The following is a 16,469-nucleotide window of genomic DNA, read 5'->3' as shown; positions in this document are numbered from 1 at the left end:
AATGGAATACACTCCAATTCACAGAGTTCACAAAATCTAACAATATATTAATTTGTTTGTATTGAATTAGTGAGCCCAAAAAAGCACTAAAACCTGGTTTGAAATTAAATTGCCTACAACTATACAAATTTCAATTATTAGACCCGATAAAAAAAATTGTACAAGTCCAAAAAAGTTTAAAAGTTGTTTTTCTAAAAAATAAATAAATACGTGTGTGGATACCCGATTTGGTATCAGTACCCTTCGATCCAGTTTCATTTCCAAATCTTTAAGAGTTAGTTTGGCCGGTTTCAGGTTTGTCTTTTGCATGTCCTAATTTTAATTTTTAAAGACATGGAAGAGTAATTTTGAGGTATTGAAGGGGAAACGATTCGATTCTCATCCCCGCCCTTGTGGCTCATTCGCACCTAAAAAAAAAAACTTCCATGAACAAATACAATAACCAATTAGTAAAATAATTTAAGTCCAACAAAAATAATTTAAATTCGGCTAAAGTTTAATAAATACCAGGAGAAAAGAATTTCTTATTAGAAATAACTCGGATATAATTCAATGTTTTTTTTTTTCATACGGTCATAAATGACTTAAATAATTAAGATTCTATTATGTTCGACTTATTTTAAGTTACTCCATATTTCAGACAAAATAAATTCATATAAATTCGTAAAAAATAAAATAAGTTCATATTAATTAAGATAAAATAAATTTAGATAACATAAGTATTTTAAAAAAATAAACTTCTATAAGATAAAATAATTATAGATAAGATAAAATAAGTTTAAATAAATAAGTTCAGATAAAAATGATAAAGCTCAAAGAAAATATGGAGTACTGAAATAGTCGAATATTCGGCATGAATGATCACGTACCCTTTCATCTTTTGTACGCAAAATAATGATTAAACTGACTTTCAAAATGTGTGTACACATCCTTTATATGGTAAAAGCTAAAAAACTACTCCTGTAGTTCCTTTTATTGCAACACGAAATATAAATTTTATTGTAAATATTTGAATTTAAAATATAAGACCTATTGTCTACAAGAACTTAACTTTATTTGTATGCTAAGGTTGGCTATGTGCATATTGTGCAAGTTAAAATGTATATTAATTTCCTTATATATTTCCTTGTTTAAGGACTCTTGCAATTCCTGTTGAAATGCAGTAAGCTGTTGATTCAATAGTAATCATAGGATTAACCCCTAATGCAGTTGGCAAAACACTTCCATCACATACATACAACCCTTTAGCTTCCCAACTTTCTCCATTTTCATCCACTGCCCCTTCCTCCTCAGACACCCCCATTCTACAACTACCCATCTGATGAGCACACCCGTATATTGTCCACTTCTCGGTCCTTGACCTTGCGCCACCTGGCGCAATTACCGTGTCTAGAAACTCCTCCACCTCCTCATCTTTCAGCCCTTTACATTTTAAACTCTGTCCATCACTTCTATATGTTCCTACTTCAACTGCTCCTGCTGCTATTAGTATCCTCATACACTGTCTTAACCCTTTCTTCAGTTTTTCCTTGTCAACTTGGTTTAAGTGATACTTAACTCTTCCCTCTTTTTTAACTTCACCTGTACTCTGATCTCTGACTAATGCAAACAGACTAGCTGTTCTTCCATACTTAACCATCCTCTCTTTGAAGTCAAGGCCCGATACCCATGGCATTAAGGAGGAAAATGCTGCAGGGCCTAATGCTGATGCTTCTATGATAGTATCAACTTGAGATTTATCAGAAACCACTTTATGAATTGAAGTAATGATTCCTCCTTCATAACATTTTCCTTTGAAAACAGGTGTAGTTTCACTTTCAGGAAAGTAACCCCAGGCTAACAGAGTAGGATGCAGGTGGAGGTTTGTGCCAATGTTTGAGTTCTGCAGTCCACTAGATATCAAAAGAGGGGGTGTTGCGAGAGACCCACAAGCTGAAATTGATACTTTAGCTTCGATGTAAATCTTCTTCGATACATCTTTGCTCGATAATGTTGCTTGGACTCCAAGGCATTTCTTTCTTCTCTTTTCCTGTTTTAGTATGAACTTGTCTGCGTTACATCCTGTCAAAATCACAGCACCTTTACTTACTGCATCAACCAGCCAAGTAGTATCAGTTCCTTTCTTGTCACCAGTTCTACACCCATAACTACACGAACCACAGTAATGATCCTTAGATGTATTCCTAGGCACTTTCTCAACTTTCAACCCAAGATCATCACACCCTTTTCGAAGAATTAAGTTCTGAAACCCTTCTTCTGAACAATCCTCTGTAACTCCTAACCTCTTCCACACTTCATTCATGGCTGATTTGTAATCAGGACTACCAAACATGGGTAGTTTGTGATTCACTGACCAATCTTTAAGAACATCATCTGGTGTTCTAATGGAAGCTGACCAGTTGACAGCAGATCCTCCACCAACAGTTGATCCAGCAAAGATTGTCATTTTCCCATCAAGAGTTGTGAATAATCCTCCTGACATGTATAACTCGTTCAACGATGGGCCCTCTAAAGAAGAGTATTCACCTGGAGCAAAGTAGTTCCCTCTTTCAAGGACTACTACTTTATGACCTTGATTTGCAAGAATAGCAGCTGCAACTCCTCCACCACAACCAGAACCAACTATTACAACATCACATTTTATCTTTATAACTCCCTGTTGATTCACATCTTCTGCAACTTTTAGGCCTTTTTCTTGGAAAGCTTGAACAAGGGTTGAGTCACTCAACTTCCTGCAGTCAATTATACCCTTTTCAAGTGGTTTCTCTTCTTGGGAGTTCACTGATGGCTTTCTAGTGTCCACCTTGTAACCAATGGCTTCCCATGCCGGATTTTTAGCATTGCCATCAACCTGCAGGAAAAAACAGAAGAAAAATAAAATTAAGGTATTAGGAATTAGGTGACATGAGATTCTAGATGAAATTGATCATAGCTGTTATGTAACTCAGTAATCATTGTTTAATCTTGTTCCTTTTTCACTAAGGTGAATTTTCAGTCCAAAGGTTCAAATAATCGAATGAGTACTGCCAGAGGATATTACTCGCTCACTACAAAATTATGCATCAATTAGAGATGGATTTGGAGACGGATGCTATAAACGTCTCAAAATTGAGATGGATTACTAAAATTTTGTCTCTACATTAAAATTGAGATAGAATTGTATATGGAGTTTCGAAAATTCCGTCTCAAATTTGTAATGGATTTGCAAACATCTCAAATCCGTCTCTAAACATCATTTTGACACGGATTTGGACTATATAGAGACGGAATTTCTCGTCTCTATAAAAAGATTATTTTGTAGTGTGTTGTATCTGCATTTCTCTCATGTAACAAGCCTTTCAGACGATATCATTGGTGTATAAATGGTGTATAAATGGAGTATAAATAACGAAATGCATTGAATTATCCATTGCTACAATAACTTAAATAAATTATGTAGTAAATAACTTTTGGTACAGGAAAAAAAATATGCTTGGAGAAATACAACTAAACAAGTCTTATACTTTTTTGTAAAGATGTAATGTGACAACTAATTACGCATTATTTTTTATATTTATTAATTTTTATATACACACTTTTGAAACTTACCACCTAAAATAAAAGGGGGTAAAAATTTAACGATTGCCAAATAGCCCTCCACTAGTCCAGTCCACTCCACCCAACAGGGCCACAACCCACAAAGCATATGATTGTGGGCACACTACTAAAACCTTCAAGTAAAGGAAATGCTAACTAGGACCACTATACTACATATTGTGCTAGCTAAATTGGCAATATTGAATAACTCAACCAAAAAAAATCTGAATGTACCAAATCATAAAAAGACAAATGAAAGGGAAATCTGAAAGGTATGGGGAAAAGTGGCAAGTGATAACTCTGTCGATTATTTTCTCCAGATAATAACATTAACATATTGTTCTACACTTAACATTCCAATTCTTCACGTACCTTATCCTTCCACACCCATTACCCATACCCACCTGCTATGATCCTAATCTCAACCCTTGTGGCTCATTCGCACCAAGATTCTAATCTCAGACAAAAGGGTAAGTCTAACTATGAAAGTATGTACCGATGATATAGTAAATCCTTTATCCTAAAGTAAAAAATTTGTTATGTTCACAAGGAAAATAACTTAAGATAAGATAAGTTCATCAAAAATTAGGTTTACTCAAGTACAATTTATAAGTTTTCATAAATTCAATTAAATTCAGATAATTTTAGAAAAAATCGGCTAAATAGAACGCAATTGTACCATTAAATAAGGTACACCGAGATAATATAATGTACGAACTTTAACGTTTGTCGCATAATTGTTTGGTACGTACAAAATAACATAATTACCCACTTGAAAACAGTTTCTTTAACTCAATACGTACGTACTTGAAAATTGACATCTCACTTAAAAGATGAACAAATTAAAAGTTAAATCCCCCTACCTTGTTTGTGCCGAATTCTTTTCTTGTGAATTACGGAATATAATGACTAATGACTAATGACTAATGAGACACAAAATCAAATCAAAGACAATTCAATCTAGATAAGTTCAAATTAAAGACATTGAGACAACATTATTCAACATTGAATTATTAAATTGCTTTGAAAGCAGACTTCCGAACCATATTGAAATTAAATTAATGATTTCCTGTGCTTTATGCGTTCATTATGCGTTCATTAACTATACGGGTTGTTTTTTTAATTTCCGTTTTGAATTATCGATATAAGTTTCACATTAAAAATTGCACAAAAATACTGACCATTATTACGAAATTGTGTTAAAATTATAAAAATAAGCACAGGAAATGTGAAGTTAGAGTCGTATCTCCTAGAGAAATTTACGTGAAATAACATTTACAGAGTACAAGAGAACAACAAATTATGATGAATTGGATTCTATGGTCTTTAATTAATCCGTAATAATATTAGTTAAAAACAAAGTAAATATCTCATTTAATTTCCTCATCCTAAATTATTGCGCAATTGCTAAAGCAACAACTTTTTGAAAGGCAGGGATTAATGATCTTATAATCTTTGGGCTAAAATATTGAGGAGTTAGTACAATATAATTATATAAATACTCCATAATTACTTTGTTGACTCTTTGATTAATGATGCTGTTAAATGTTAATCAAAGAAACGGGGGTTGCTAACAGTGACAGAATTCGATTCTGATTACTAAGTTTTGTCCAACAAGTAGTTTATTCAATTCGAATTCGTCCCTAGCTTGTTTACTTTTCGTCCAAAGTTAGTTGTCACGACATTTAAACCATATAATATAAAAGTGACACGATTTTACAAAAGACCAAGGTCCACAACATAACGTTTACTAGTTTTGTTACGTTATGTAATCATCTCGATCTCCACGTAACCTAAAATGTTTCAAAATCCATCAATTAATATTAATTCAGGACGAAAAGGAGTAGATAGTTAATTACCCGGGAGTAGAAGACGAAGCTAGTGGCAACTTTGATGAAGAGAAATACAACTCTTAAGGAAGTCCAATAACTTTCAGTAGACCATCTTTGTAGCAGTTTCTCTCTCTTGTCCAAACTCATTTCTGATACTTTGTTAATAAAAGGCCATTTCCATTCCAAACAATGCCTCCCACAAAGCAATAGTGTCCCTAATCTGCTTGACAACAGTTTCATCACCACTCTTATTAGAACTACTGCTTCTGTTACTCCTCTTTTGGTTATCAACTCAGCCACCTGCATCCAAATTCATTTCACTCAATCAATCAATAATCAATTACATACTAGTAGTATATTGTTATTCGATAATACTACAATTACAGTACTACTATCTCCGTTCTTTACACTTTGAAAAATGTGTCCAAAAATCAAAATTTTGACTATAAATTCTCACTATTATATCTATCAAAAATTAAAATGAGATATCTTGTTAGATTCGTCTCAAAATGTATTTTATAAATATCAATTTTTTATAATTTTTTTGCCATACAGAATTGATTATATGGTCAAACATTACACCGAAATTCATGCAAATAGTAAATGTAAAGATCTTTTTAAAACGGAGGTAGTATATATAAGTATATAACTACTTCCGTTCTTTTTTGTTCTAACCCATTAACACGTTAACCATGTACCCACATTTCACTTACCCATGTCGCCATGTGATGGTGAAATAGGAAATTTACATTATAAAACTTACAAAAATATAGAATGCCTTATTGAACCCCTTAAAAGCAAAAAAAAACAAAAAAACAAACTTTCCTTATTGAAACTTATTAGATTTTAATTAGACTTGATTGAAATTTTTTAAATTTATTGAAACTTATCTAAAGTTATTAAAGCATTTGAACTTACTAGATTAGAGAGTTCTTTTTACTTTTTTTTTTTTTTTTTTTGAGGGGGCTTTCTACTTAAGTTGAAAAGAATGCGCTCTAATTTTATTAAACACAAATCTAGGATTAAGTTTTTTTTTTTCCATCTTAATTTTTTTAAAAACAAATCTTAGATTAAGTTTTCTTTTTCCATCTTCCCAATAGGGTATTGGTGTGGCTGGGAGCCGAGGGCGGCAATACTTAGGATGCATTTAATTAAGAGAGTCTTAAGATGTGTGATCATATGCAAGTCTCATAGGATAGGTAAAGAAACTCATGCAAGTTTGAAAAGGATTTACAAACTCCACTCTAGACTTTATTGGTGGTCATTTCACGTGAGAACGCTGAATGCCAAATGCCAATCCATATTTCTCTCACAATAAAGTCATTCCACACCATCAAATTTTGAGTAATTTAATTAAGTCTGGATTTTTTTTATTGTTTTCGCAAATGAGCCACGAGGACAATATAAAATTACAAATGTGGGAGAGAAGATCGAACCAGCCTTCTTAGACATTATCAGTATTAAATCTAGAATTATTTTAGGGACGTAGGGTTTAATCTTGTGTGAGTTTGAGTAATAATAATAATAAAAAATATAGGTACAAATTTAGTGGAACCTCATGTGTAGAATGGAATTGGATAGTGTTCAGTTGTTTCCAAAGGAATGAAATGGTATGTATCATTTAAGTGATACTTTTGTATCCAATATTGGTGTTTGGTAGAGCAATCATGGGCATTAAAGAAGTTGGAATAGTAAATGCATAAACTTTTTGTACAATAAAATTCTTAAACCCAACTGGCAACTACAACTACTAGTAGCAAGCATGAAAAAGACACGGTCATACAAAGGATGCAACAAACAAAATGATTCACCCATTAAATTATATATGATTATATGCCCATCATTGTAGATTTATTCAAGATTAAGTAGGGAGGGGTAGTCAAAATAATCGAGGAAATCATTGTAAATTTGATTTGGTACAACTAAAAAGTAATTGACTTGCTCTTAATTTACTTATAATTTAATTTATTATGTGAGAGGGTTGCATGCAAACACGTCACTAACAGCGTTACTTACTCCAAATCTAGACTATGGACACATAAACACAATGTTTTCTTTGCATCCAAATCAATATATTTGTAAAAATATGGCATAATTGATATAAGAACATACACCCTATATATTGTTTATAACTTTATAATAATTGTTATGTTGTCCATGATATTTACCAACATTATATCTAATCGTTGTACTAAATATTTTCAGCAATAATAAGGGGAGGTTTTCCATGAACTTTTCAATTATTGTAGAAAAAGAAAGTCATCCACCCAGAAAACGAAACAAGTTGACCATTCTGTGATTGCCAAATTTTAATAATCTAATACGAATTGATTGGTGCTCTAAACTTTAGCATCACAATGATATAATTTATTGGGAATTAAATATCTAAAATTTGTCAAAAAATTATCACTCCAATATACTACTACAACAGGACACCTATTTAACTGCTACTGTATTTAATATGTATATGTAGAAATTTAACCAATTTGAACATTAAAAATATGTATCGAGATTTTAACATGACAAAAATTGTGCAAAATCAATGGAAAAATAAATAAAAAATTACCTCATCTGGGATTGTAGACTGAGAAGCAGAGGCACCAAAAAAGGAAAAAACGGCTTCTTTGGGATTGATAGACTTGATTTCTTGGGTGACAGAGGAAGGTGGAAGAGAAGGGATAACAGCTTCACACAAAGAAGCCAATGTTTGGATTTCAGATGCAGAGAATCCATGCTTAAAACCACCACTACTGCCGCCGTAGTCGCCGTCGCCGCCACCGCCTTTCTCTGGGTTCCTCCCTCCCTTCAATAAAGGATGGCAATCCATATCCATGGTGGCTGATTTTGTTGCTTGATTTGCTCCTTCGATTAATTTACACATACGGAGTAGATATTATTATTAACAGGGTGTTATATTTATTTATTTATTTATAGAGTTTTGTTATGTGTGTTTGTTTTGTTGTGAAAGTCTGTTTTTGTTGGTTGAATTTTCCCTCGTTTAAATAGACATGTGACGATTTTGAGGATGACGTGGCCTCAGATCAGACTCAAGATTCTAACTGCATCTGAGTAATTAACTACGGAGTACTCAACTTCCTTACCCAACAATAGGGTTACTGTGTATCCAATTTTGGGAACCTGTGGCCTGTGGGCTCTTCCCATCAAAATGAATTACAGTATATTTTGGAATCTGTTGTAAATGCAAAATCTCATTTATTTTATTTTATACTCCGTATTATTTTACAGGATCTCTTTTTAACTTAAAAAATACTTATATTTGTTTATCTTATTTTAGGTCTAATAAGATAAGAAAATATATAGCAATAAGATAAATTTAGATAAGATAATACTTCTATAAGTTAATGAGTTCAAATTATATCTTTTATAAGATAATATAGTACGAAGTATAAATGGTTAATAAAATAAAATAAGATAAGGGTCAATAAGACAATAAAAGTAAAAATTGCATCGGATAACTTACATGTTATACAAATGACCTTATAAAGTAAAACCAGAGAAAAACTAATTAATCACGTCGATTTACCAGACACCAGCAGGTGCTTATTGTTTAAGAAAACGACTAATACAATCAGCTAAAAGTTCACCACTAATACAATCGATTAAAAGTCAACAACTAATGCAAGTAACTAACAACTAACCTCAATGCCGAACAAAGTTTATCTTTTCACACTATACACATACTATATTTTGAGTAAATATTGTAATTACTACGCAAAAAGAAACATAGATGTGAGATATTATTATATTTGTCTTTGTATATTATACTTCGCACAATACTTCAATCAAATATTAACTTTTTATGATTCTAAAATATACTCATATAAATTAAAGGTTTGTGTTAGCAATGTAAAAAGTTATAGATTAAAGAAATAAAGTTACTCTTGCAGTATTAAAAATATAATTGATTGGTTGAATTTTCAAGAATCTAGATGACAAAATTCGTACTTTGAAATTTAATTGTATTTTAGTTTTGAGTTTGAATGGAATTTTGGACCTACGGAGAAATTTGCTGATCTAAAAATACTCATACATATAGGCTATAAAAGATTTCACAAAAAAAATAAAGAACTCTTGTGAAATTTGACGAAGACATTTTCTTTTGTGACCTACAAATATACAAGTGCAATGATGATTGATGAGCCACATAAATTGTCTTCCCTGGTAAAGATTATTACACTCCAAAACATCCTTTTCAAAGAATTTGAAATTGACTAATATCTACCGTCATTATTATATATATGAGTCTCAGACACCCACCCGTATTAGGGTAAGTCGTATCATTATATTTTAATATCGTACAGTAGTACAATTACGAGTATACCCTTAGTATCCTCTATTAGTATCATAGTCTGATAGCAATATTATTGGAAATTTCTATGCTATGTTATGTACATGCTGTTGTCGGTATGGGATATTACAAACTCGCCAAGTCTGTGAGTGCATCATACGCGACAGTATGAAAAATCATGGTGGATGATATTGATATTTGCCTTACCTGACAGTAAATGAGACGCATCTGTCTGCAGACTGCAGGAGCACCGATCCCATAGCAATGGTCAAGGGTGTAGCTGTATGGGTGCTCTCCTAAGCATGAACAACCACGATCTTACACTAGCCATTCAAACATACCGCTCAATCAGATAAACAATTCCATTCCTCGTTTTGTATATGTGTGCATAAATTGTTTTGTACGGAGTATGTGTCAAGAGGAATGTACAACTCTGAGTTTATGTAAAAGACAACTATCAGTAAACACAGACAATGATTATTAATTTGACAAACGCTGTGGTTTTTCAATTTCCGTCATCTCTCTAAATCCTCACAGAATTTTCCCATGTGTTGATCCCTGTGATAATACATATCAATCAATAACTTTAAAAGGTCAAGTTCATCAAATCTCTCCTTTTTTTTAAAAAAACAGCTGCTGTAAAGGGTAAGTAAGAAGAAAAGAGGCACCAGTAGTTAACGTATTATGTCCAAGAAGCACAGACATCAGCCACGAGGAAATGAAGTTGTTTTCGCAAATGCAGTATCTGCAAAAATTCACAACCGCACAAAATTGCTGAGTCTATATACCAAAGAAGATCTTGGAAAAGGGACATACCAAACAAAACTAGTAATGAGAAATACCAAAATGAAAAGACTTCTACACTACATAAAGGGGATCAGAGGAGGATAATGTGATGGTTACTGTCAATATAAAAATCAAACGTCTACAAAATTAAAGCTATGGGCTGTGAAATCATGCATGAATCTTATATCATACTATATCAGTAACTATTGTGCATCAAAGCAAACAAGAAATTCACATAAAGTTGCAGAGGGCACGGGGGAGAGGAGGGAGAAGATGGATTTGTTTAGGCAAAATGTCCAACGCAGATGCAAATTAAATTTATTTTTGTTTACCATTTTGTAATGATAGTTTTACATTTCTACTTGTGAAAAATAGTGTTGCAAATAGCCTGAAATTCTATCTGCTTTCTAATGTCGTCGTTGGGTTTTTATCTTTCAAACCACAAACTTTAATTTCATTGCATACTTTCTTCAGAACATACAGTAGATTTTTTTTTCCAAAATTGCAATAGAAGTTAGTATCATTATATTCTCCCTCACTAATACTCTCTCTACTTCCAAATAAACATCAAACTAAAGACTTTACTTACAACCTTAGTTTTCCAACACACAACACTCATCAGCTATCTTTCTAACTTTCTACTTATATGCAGTTTATGTCGAAGAATTATTCCATCAGAAAAGGGGTATTTAATCTCACTGTTTAATCCTTTGTGTGCATGAAACTAACTGACGTTTAGCCGGAATAATGACATATCTTATGGCTAACAGAGATGCCCATCTGACTATCAGTATAGACTGTAAACCTCTGAAATTCGAATCTTATGGATCTGTTCCTCAAGTCCCAAAATAATTGTAAATTATGTCATTGCAGAAATGACCCTACACAAGTTCCTACTACTTTGAAGTTCTAAGGGAAACAAAAAAGGATTGACTAGAGAGATAAACAAACCTCCTGCTGAAGTAAGTCTGGGAGATTGTTGGTGGATACTATACCACAAAAATTATCTCGCAGCCTTGCATCTTTAAGATTAGACCATGTATCAGGAGGCAGGGCCAATATTAATACAGTTAGAGCATCAACTACTGATGGATGTTCTCTGTTAGAAGTATTTGAACCATACTCACACGAACAACCAGCCTTCCTTTGACAGCATGGGACCAGCATTTCTACTCCACACTCAGAATTTTTCACAATCACTTTACCAGAGATTATAGTGACAGACTCAACATCGTCAATGTTTGAGGATTTCAATTCCGCTGTTTCACAGCAAGTCGCATTGCAAGAGCTAACCTTGCCACACAAAACTTGAGCACCTTGACAGCACACTTCAGAAGCAATTTTATCTAAAGAATCACGACCATCCAAAATTGCCTTGTGTATGCTAGATGACCCAGATAAAATCCATCTGGTAATGTGTTTAAAAAGTTCAGTCTCGCGCACTTGCTTCAGTACTTCTTCCTAAAATAAATAAAAAGAATCAAATAGATGAAAATCTAATGTCTATCGGAAGGGGTTGAACAATTACAAATTGTGGTTGAGTTTTCACCTTGATAGCTATCCTTCCCCGTTCCTCTTCACTGACAACTTTACTTCCATCCTGTTTTCGAACTTCAGCAACCCAATTGATAAAAACACTCAGATTTGCAGGAGCTGGCGTAAAGATAACAGATAGCAGATCTAGAATGTTATTAATTTCTTCAGAAGATAGAAGTTGTGGAATCGTTTTACACAAGTACTTAGCAGTATTGTCCCAGCCTTGATGACGGCAACTCTGCAGAAAAACTATATGTTCAGCACTTCAGCCCCACAATGCTACAGTAGGCCAGCAAAATATCAAAAAAATTATACAAAGCAATGAGTAACAGAAACTTTAGAGAGTTTCTGATGAATTGCAAATCATTATAACCACAAAACAACATTAGACAAAACACGACTCCTCTCAACTTTTATTAATTTCTACACGAAAGGGTAAAACAAAAAGACTACTTCTAATTGACACGTCAATTTAGGGCTCATGTTGAAATATATACATGTAATTTGATAAAATTTCATTGATTATATAGCAAACAGGCAAGGAAAGCATTAGAAATTTGATGGCACAAATAGGGAGGAATAGCGGAACAGGGAAAAAAACATAGTACCAGAGTATAAAGCATTGATGGTGCCCTCTGAAGCCTGGATAGAAGCATGAACCTGACAATATCGTCTCGTATTAATAAAATGTCAAAGCTTTTAAGATCAAGCAAAATCAGTTTAAGCTTTACTGGTGAGTGGTGTCATGCCTAAACATGAAAGAATAAACTATTGTCCCTTTGACTCTCTTCTTTTCTCTTTTCTTTTCTTCTAAATTTTTTCTTGAAGTGATATACAGAGGATGGTAATATCAAGATGGAAAGAATTTGTATGTGGGGGAGAGAAAACCCGGAGACTCTTAATAATCCAACGGTGATTTAATAAAAATGTAAACTTGCCCATATAAATAACAGCAAGCTAAAGATGTTGAAATCACCCAAATGTATGTTTCTCCAATGAGACTAACTAGATATATGCAATAACAAATTTAATGTTTTATGCCCAAAGATGATGAGATGAGCCAGCACTCAGTTCAGAAGGCTCGAAGAACCTTGGAGATGATTACTAAAAACCTGCTATTGATCAAATGACTAGCGTGCTGAAAACATGAAGTCCTCTTCTTCTAAGAAGACATCATAAATATATCACCAGCAATGATATTCCATGGCCACCTGGCCAGCCATGCATTGATATCGAACGCAATCTGTAAGTCCTCCAGCCAAATTATTACTTGGGTGAGGATTGAATTTGTGAAACCATTAGCCTATTGCTAGTAATCACAAGGAACTTTGCAGAGAGAACCAGATGATACGTGATAAAGATATGTATCTCTTTCATCCTATCACTTACAGAACAAGTGTTCACGTACCCTCTATGAAGTCCAGTATCTTCAACAACTGTGTTCATAGCATCCCATAGAATTGTAAGAGGTACCCAATGAGGAGGGTATTTGAATCGAGCAACATCCAAAATTAGAACCATATCCTTTCCAACATGGTAGCCACCAATTGGAGAGAAATGACCAGTTCCTGTCTGGCAAAATAACAACAAAATAAAAAGAATTGCCATATTTTTAACAGATTCAGCTAACATGATCTATGTAGTTTGAACGCTTACTAGAGACAGTTAGAACTCAGTACCTGCTTCAGATATTTTCTGTGGTATGATACAATCATGTGACAGTTTTCAGAAGAAGTACATGAGATCACATATTTCCGGAAGTTTTCAATGGTACTTTCATTAGCACGTAATGCTTGAACTTCTGCTCCATTACAATGAGCCAAGCATGCAACTTTGCCAAATGAGATACCACTAACCTTAACCTTCTCAAGAGGCTCACAGCAATCCAACATAGTCTCGTCAAACCATCTCCATGGACCTATTAAAATGTAATCCATTTTAATTATATAAAGCAATAAAGCAGAGAAGTTCACGTTACGGAATTTTTACGAAGTTAAAGATGCTACATGAATGAGCCGTGACTATCTTCTGAATTAAAAACTTGAGTTGGCCGCCATATATGACGGGATCATTAGCAAATAGCAATATACTACTCCGTATAATGTGATGAGCAATAAAGTTTTCCATATCAGCAAAGCATGGTCACTAAAATAACAGCAGTGTCATCTTGCCAATAGTATGCTTTCATGAAATAACATAGCCAGAAAGAACCAGTGGAACATAAATTGTTTCTGAATACCCATAGCATCACTATTAGCCAACAACTCGTTTCAAAGATCAAGAGTCGTACACAAATCAACACTTGGTAAACGTAAAATATTTTTCAGTCATTTAGTATCGAAATTAGCACTTTATTATTCTTTATATCAGTATCGAAATGTAAAGATCACCTTTCCACTTTCTTCCAGGGTCAATTGCAAGGGCATTTAAGACCACAGCAAGTGTAGCCAGCCCACAGTATGCAGGTTCTGACTGAGTCTGGTAATATGACACCAACTTAAAAAAGCCTTCCATGTTTCCTTCAAGAAGAGCTTCAGAAAAGAGTTGCTGCAAATTCAAACGTCCTTTGAAACTTAGAAATGAGAGAAAATAACATAAAAATTAATGGAGTAATATGTCGGCTACATGAGAATTTCCAGGTAAAGACACCAAATATTTCCCTGCCTTTTTTTTGTTAAGCAAGTAAGATCATATTACCAAAAAAATACATATTACAACATAAACCTAAGCAGTCAAAGACAAGCAAGTCACCAAAATCATAGCACAACCAACAAGACCAACTGACCTAAAATCTATACACTCTAGATTAACACACCAATGTCTATCGTGCTTTGTTGTTTTCCTGAGGATTATTCATAGAACTCTCCCTATAACTTGCTTTTGAATTATTTCTGTCAACACCTCTATACACTGAATGACTGAACTTTTTGGTTTGAAAAAGAATCATTCCTCACCAACCAGATATTATAAACAGCAAAATATCCCTTTTTGAATTTGCTCCTGTTTTTTATCCATTTGATCTTCCCCTGCAAATATTGAGAAGTAGCAACGATACGAACCCAACAGTGATACTCTCCTGCTATACATGCACTCAAAGAACAACTGCTGAAGTGTTTCAGGCACTAGACCACAGATTTTTACCCATAAAGTGTCTTGCTTTTTAGCTACAGGCAATACATTATACATGCTTTGCTACGGCTGCATTAATTATTCCACGAATCAATCTTCATTATGCCTAAGCCACTAGCACTCTCAGGTTTACAAACACTTTTTCATGCTATAGCACGGAGAGCATTACATTACTAGACAGAGTTCGATGCCATAGAAAAGCTCTACAAATTCCCGAGACTTAGGCAACACTGTCACCTGACCCCAGCCAAAAGTAGTCTCCTATAGAACTCCAAGCACGTATTCTTGTTGTCATTCTATCACTTAGGTGCTCACATTCAGCAATTGGAAAATCAAAGTCAACACAAGAAAGTGACAAAGATTAAAAAGTATATGCACTCTCCAAATTTTTTCAATTGTCTTTAAGACATTTGCGCTGACATTGTGACAATTTGACCAACTTAGGTTCTTTTTTGTTTACCTTTCTCATATTATTGAACTGTACGAGTGAGCTTTATCATTACACAGCTTCCTCACACTACAATAAAAGCTTCTCTTGCACAAAATCAAACACCCGATTTCATATACCCTAATTCATTTGATTAAATTCACGCCTTCCCAAAATTTACCATGTAATATCTGCAGACCAAGACCCAGGCAACTGATTACCCATATTTACAAACAAAGCTTTGTTCTCTCATACCTTCCTTCCACATAATCAAAATGATCAAATTTCTACTACCATTCACAAATAAAAAAATTAACTCTGAAGTCTGAACATCAAAAACATTCTGCTTAATCTTTTTTTGTTCTCACGCTTACTCACAATTTACAATAGATGAAATTAAAAAAAAATCATACAATCTGTAAATTCATAGTCGACAGAATCAAGCAGATACCACAATTAATGATCAAAATCAACGATGAAATGTATTGAGGGGAGAGAATTTCACCTTTCCTTCCGATGAAGCAAATTCAATGGAAGGTGGAGAAGGAAGTGATCTTCTGTAAACACCAGCAACTGCCGCCATTGTTTGTCGATTTTGATCAGCAACTGAAGCCCTCGCTATTGGTCTTTTCCTACTCGATTGAATTTGAAATTGGTAAAAACACAGGGATTGACATTGGGAATTAGGGTTTTCAAGAAAGGGGAATCTGGGGGATGTTTTTCCGATTGTGATTTGTGCGCTGTGCACAAGGGGATACATTTGAATTGAAGTCTGTTACCTATTTTAAATGGCGGGTAAATGTTTAATGTTGACCCTTCTTTTATTTTAAATATTTGACTCGTTTTGTTAACTGTTAGGAATATAATCTTGTTA

The 16,469-nt window shown here is 33.7% G+C and overlaps 2 protein-coding genes across 4 annotated transcripts; both read right to left on the bottom strand.

Annotated features, from left to right (window-relative positions):
- Positions 1-847: 847 nt before the first annotated feature.
- LOC110787088 (long-chain-alcohol oxidase FAO2) lies at positions 848-10,061 on the bottom strand. 2 transcript variants are annotated; one of them, XM_056830913.1, is made up of 4 exons: positions 9,925-10,061; positions 7,975-8,270; positions 5,436-5,708; positions 848-2,851 (listed from the first exon to the last, which is right to left on the bottom strand). In XM_056830913.1, the coding sequence occupies exons 2-4, from the start codon at positions 8,239-8,241 to the stop codon at positions 1,115-1,117; spliced, it is 2,277 nt and encodes a 758-aa protein (XP_056686891.1). In that variant the 5' UTR covers positions 8,242-8,270; positions 9,925-10,061; the 3' UTR covers positions 848-1,114. The 2 variants fall into 2 exon arrangements, with proteins under 2 accessions (XP_056686891.1, XP_021847354.1); XM_021991662.2 differs by lacking the exon at positions 9,925-10,061 and having other exon boundaries at positions 7,975-8,538.
- Positions 10,062-10,178: 117 nt separating this feature from the next.
- LOC110787089 (glutathione gamma-glutamylcysteinyltransferase 3) lies at positions 10,179-16,418 on the bottom strand. Of its 2 annotated transcripts, XM_021991664.2 has the most exons (9): positions 16,101-16,418; positions 14,430-14,586; positions 13,719-13,957; positions 13,448-13,611; positions 12,648-12,699; positions 12,053-12,277; positions 11,455-11,964; positions 10,386-10,462; positions 10,179-10,275 (listed from the first exon to the last, which is right to left on the bottom strand). In XM_021991664.2, the coding sequence occupies exons 1-8, from the start codon at positions 16,353-16,355 to the stop codon at positions 10,400-10,402; spliced, it is 1,665 nt and encodes a 554-aa protein (XP_021847356.1). In that variant the 5' UTR covers positions 16,356-16,418; the 3' UTR covers positions 10,179-10,275; positions 10,386-10,399. The 2 variants fall into 2 exon arrangements, with proteins under 2 accessions (XP_021847356.1, XP_021847355.1); XM_021991663.2 differs by having other exon boundaries at positions 10,179-10,462.
- Positions 16,419-16,469: the final 51 nt, after the last annotated feature.

This window comes from Spinacia oleracea, chromosome 6, assembly GCF_020520425.1.
Source record: "Spinacia oleracea cultivar Varoflay chromosome 6, BTI_SOV_V1, whole genome shotgun sequence".
Classification (NCBI taxonomy): domain Eukaryota; kingdom Viridiplantae; phylum Streptophyta; class Magnoliopsida; order Caryophyllales; family Amaranthaceae; genus Spinacia; species Spinacia oleracea.
Note: the sequence above shows the minus strand (reverse complement) of the source record. Positions and strands in the feature narration are given on the sequence as shown.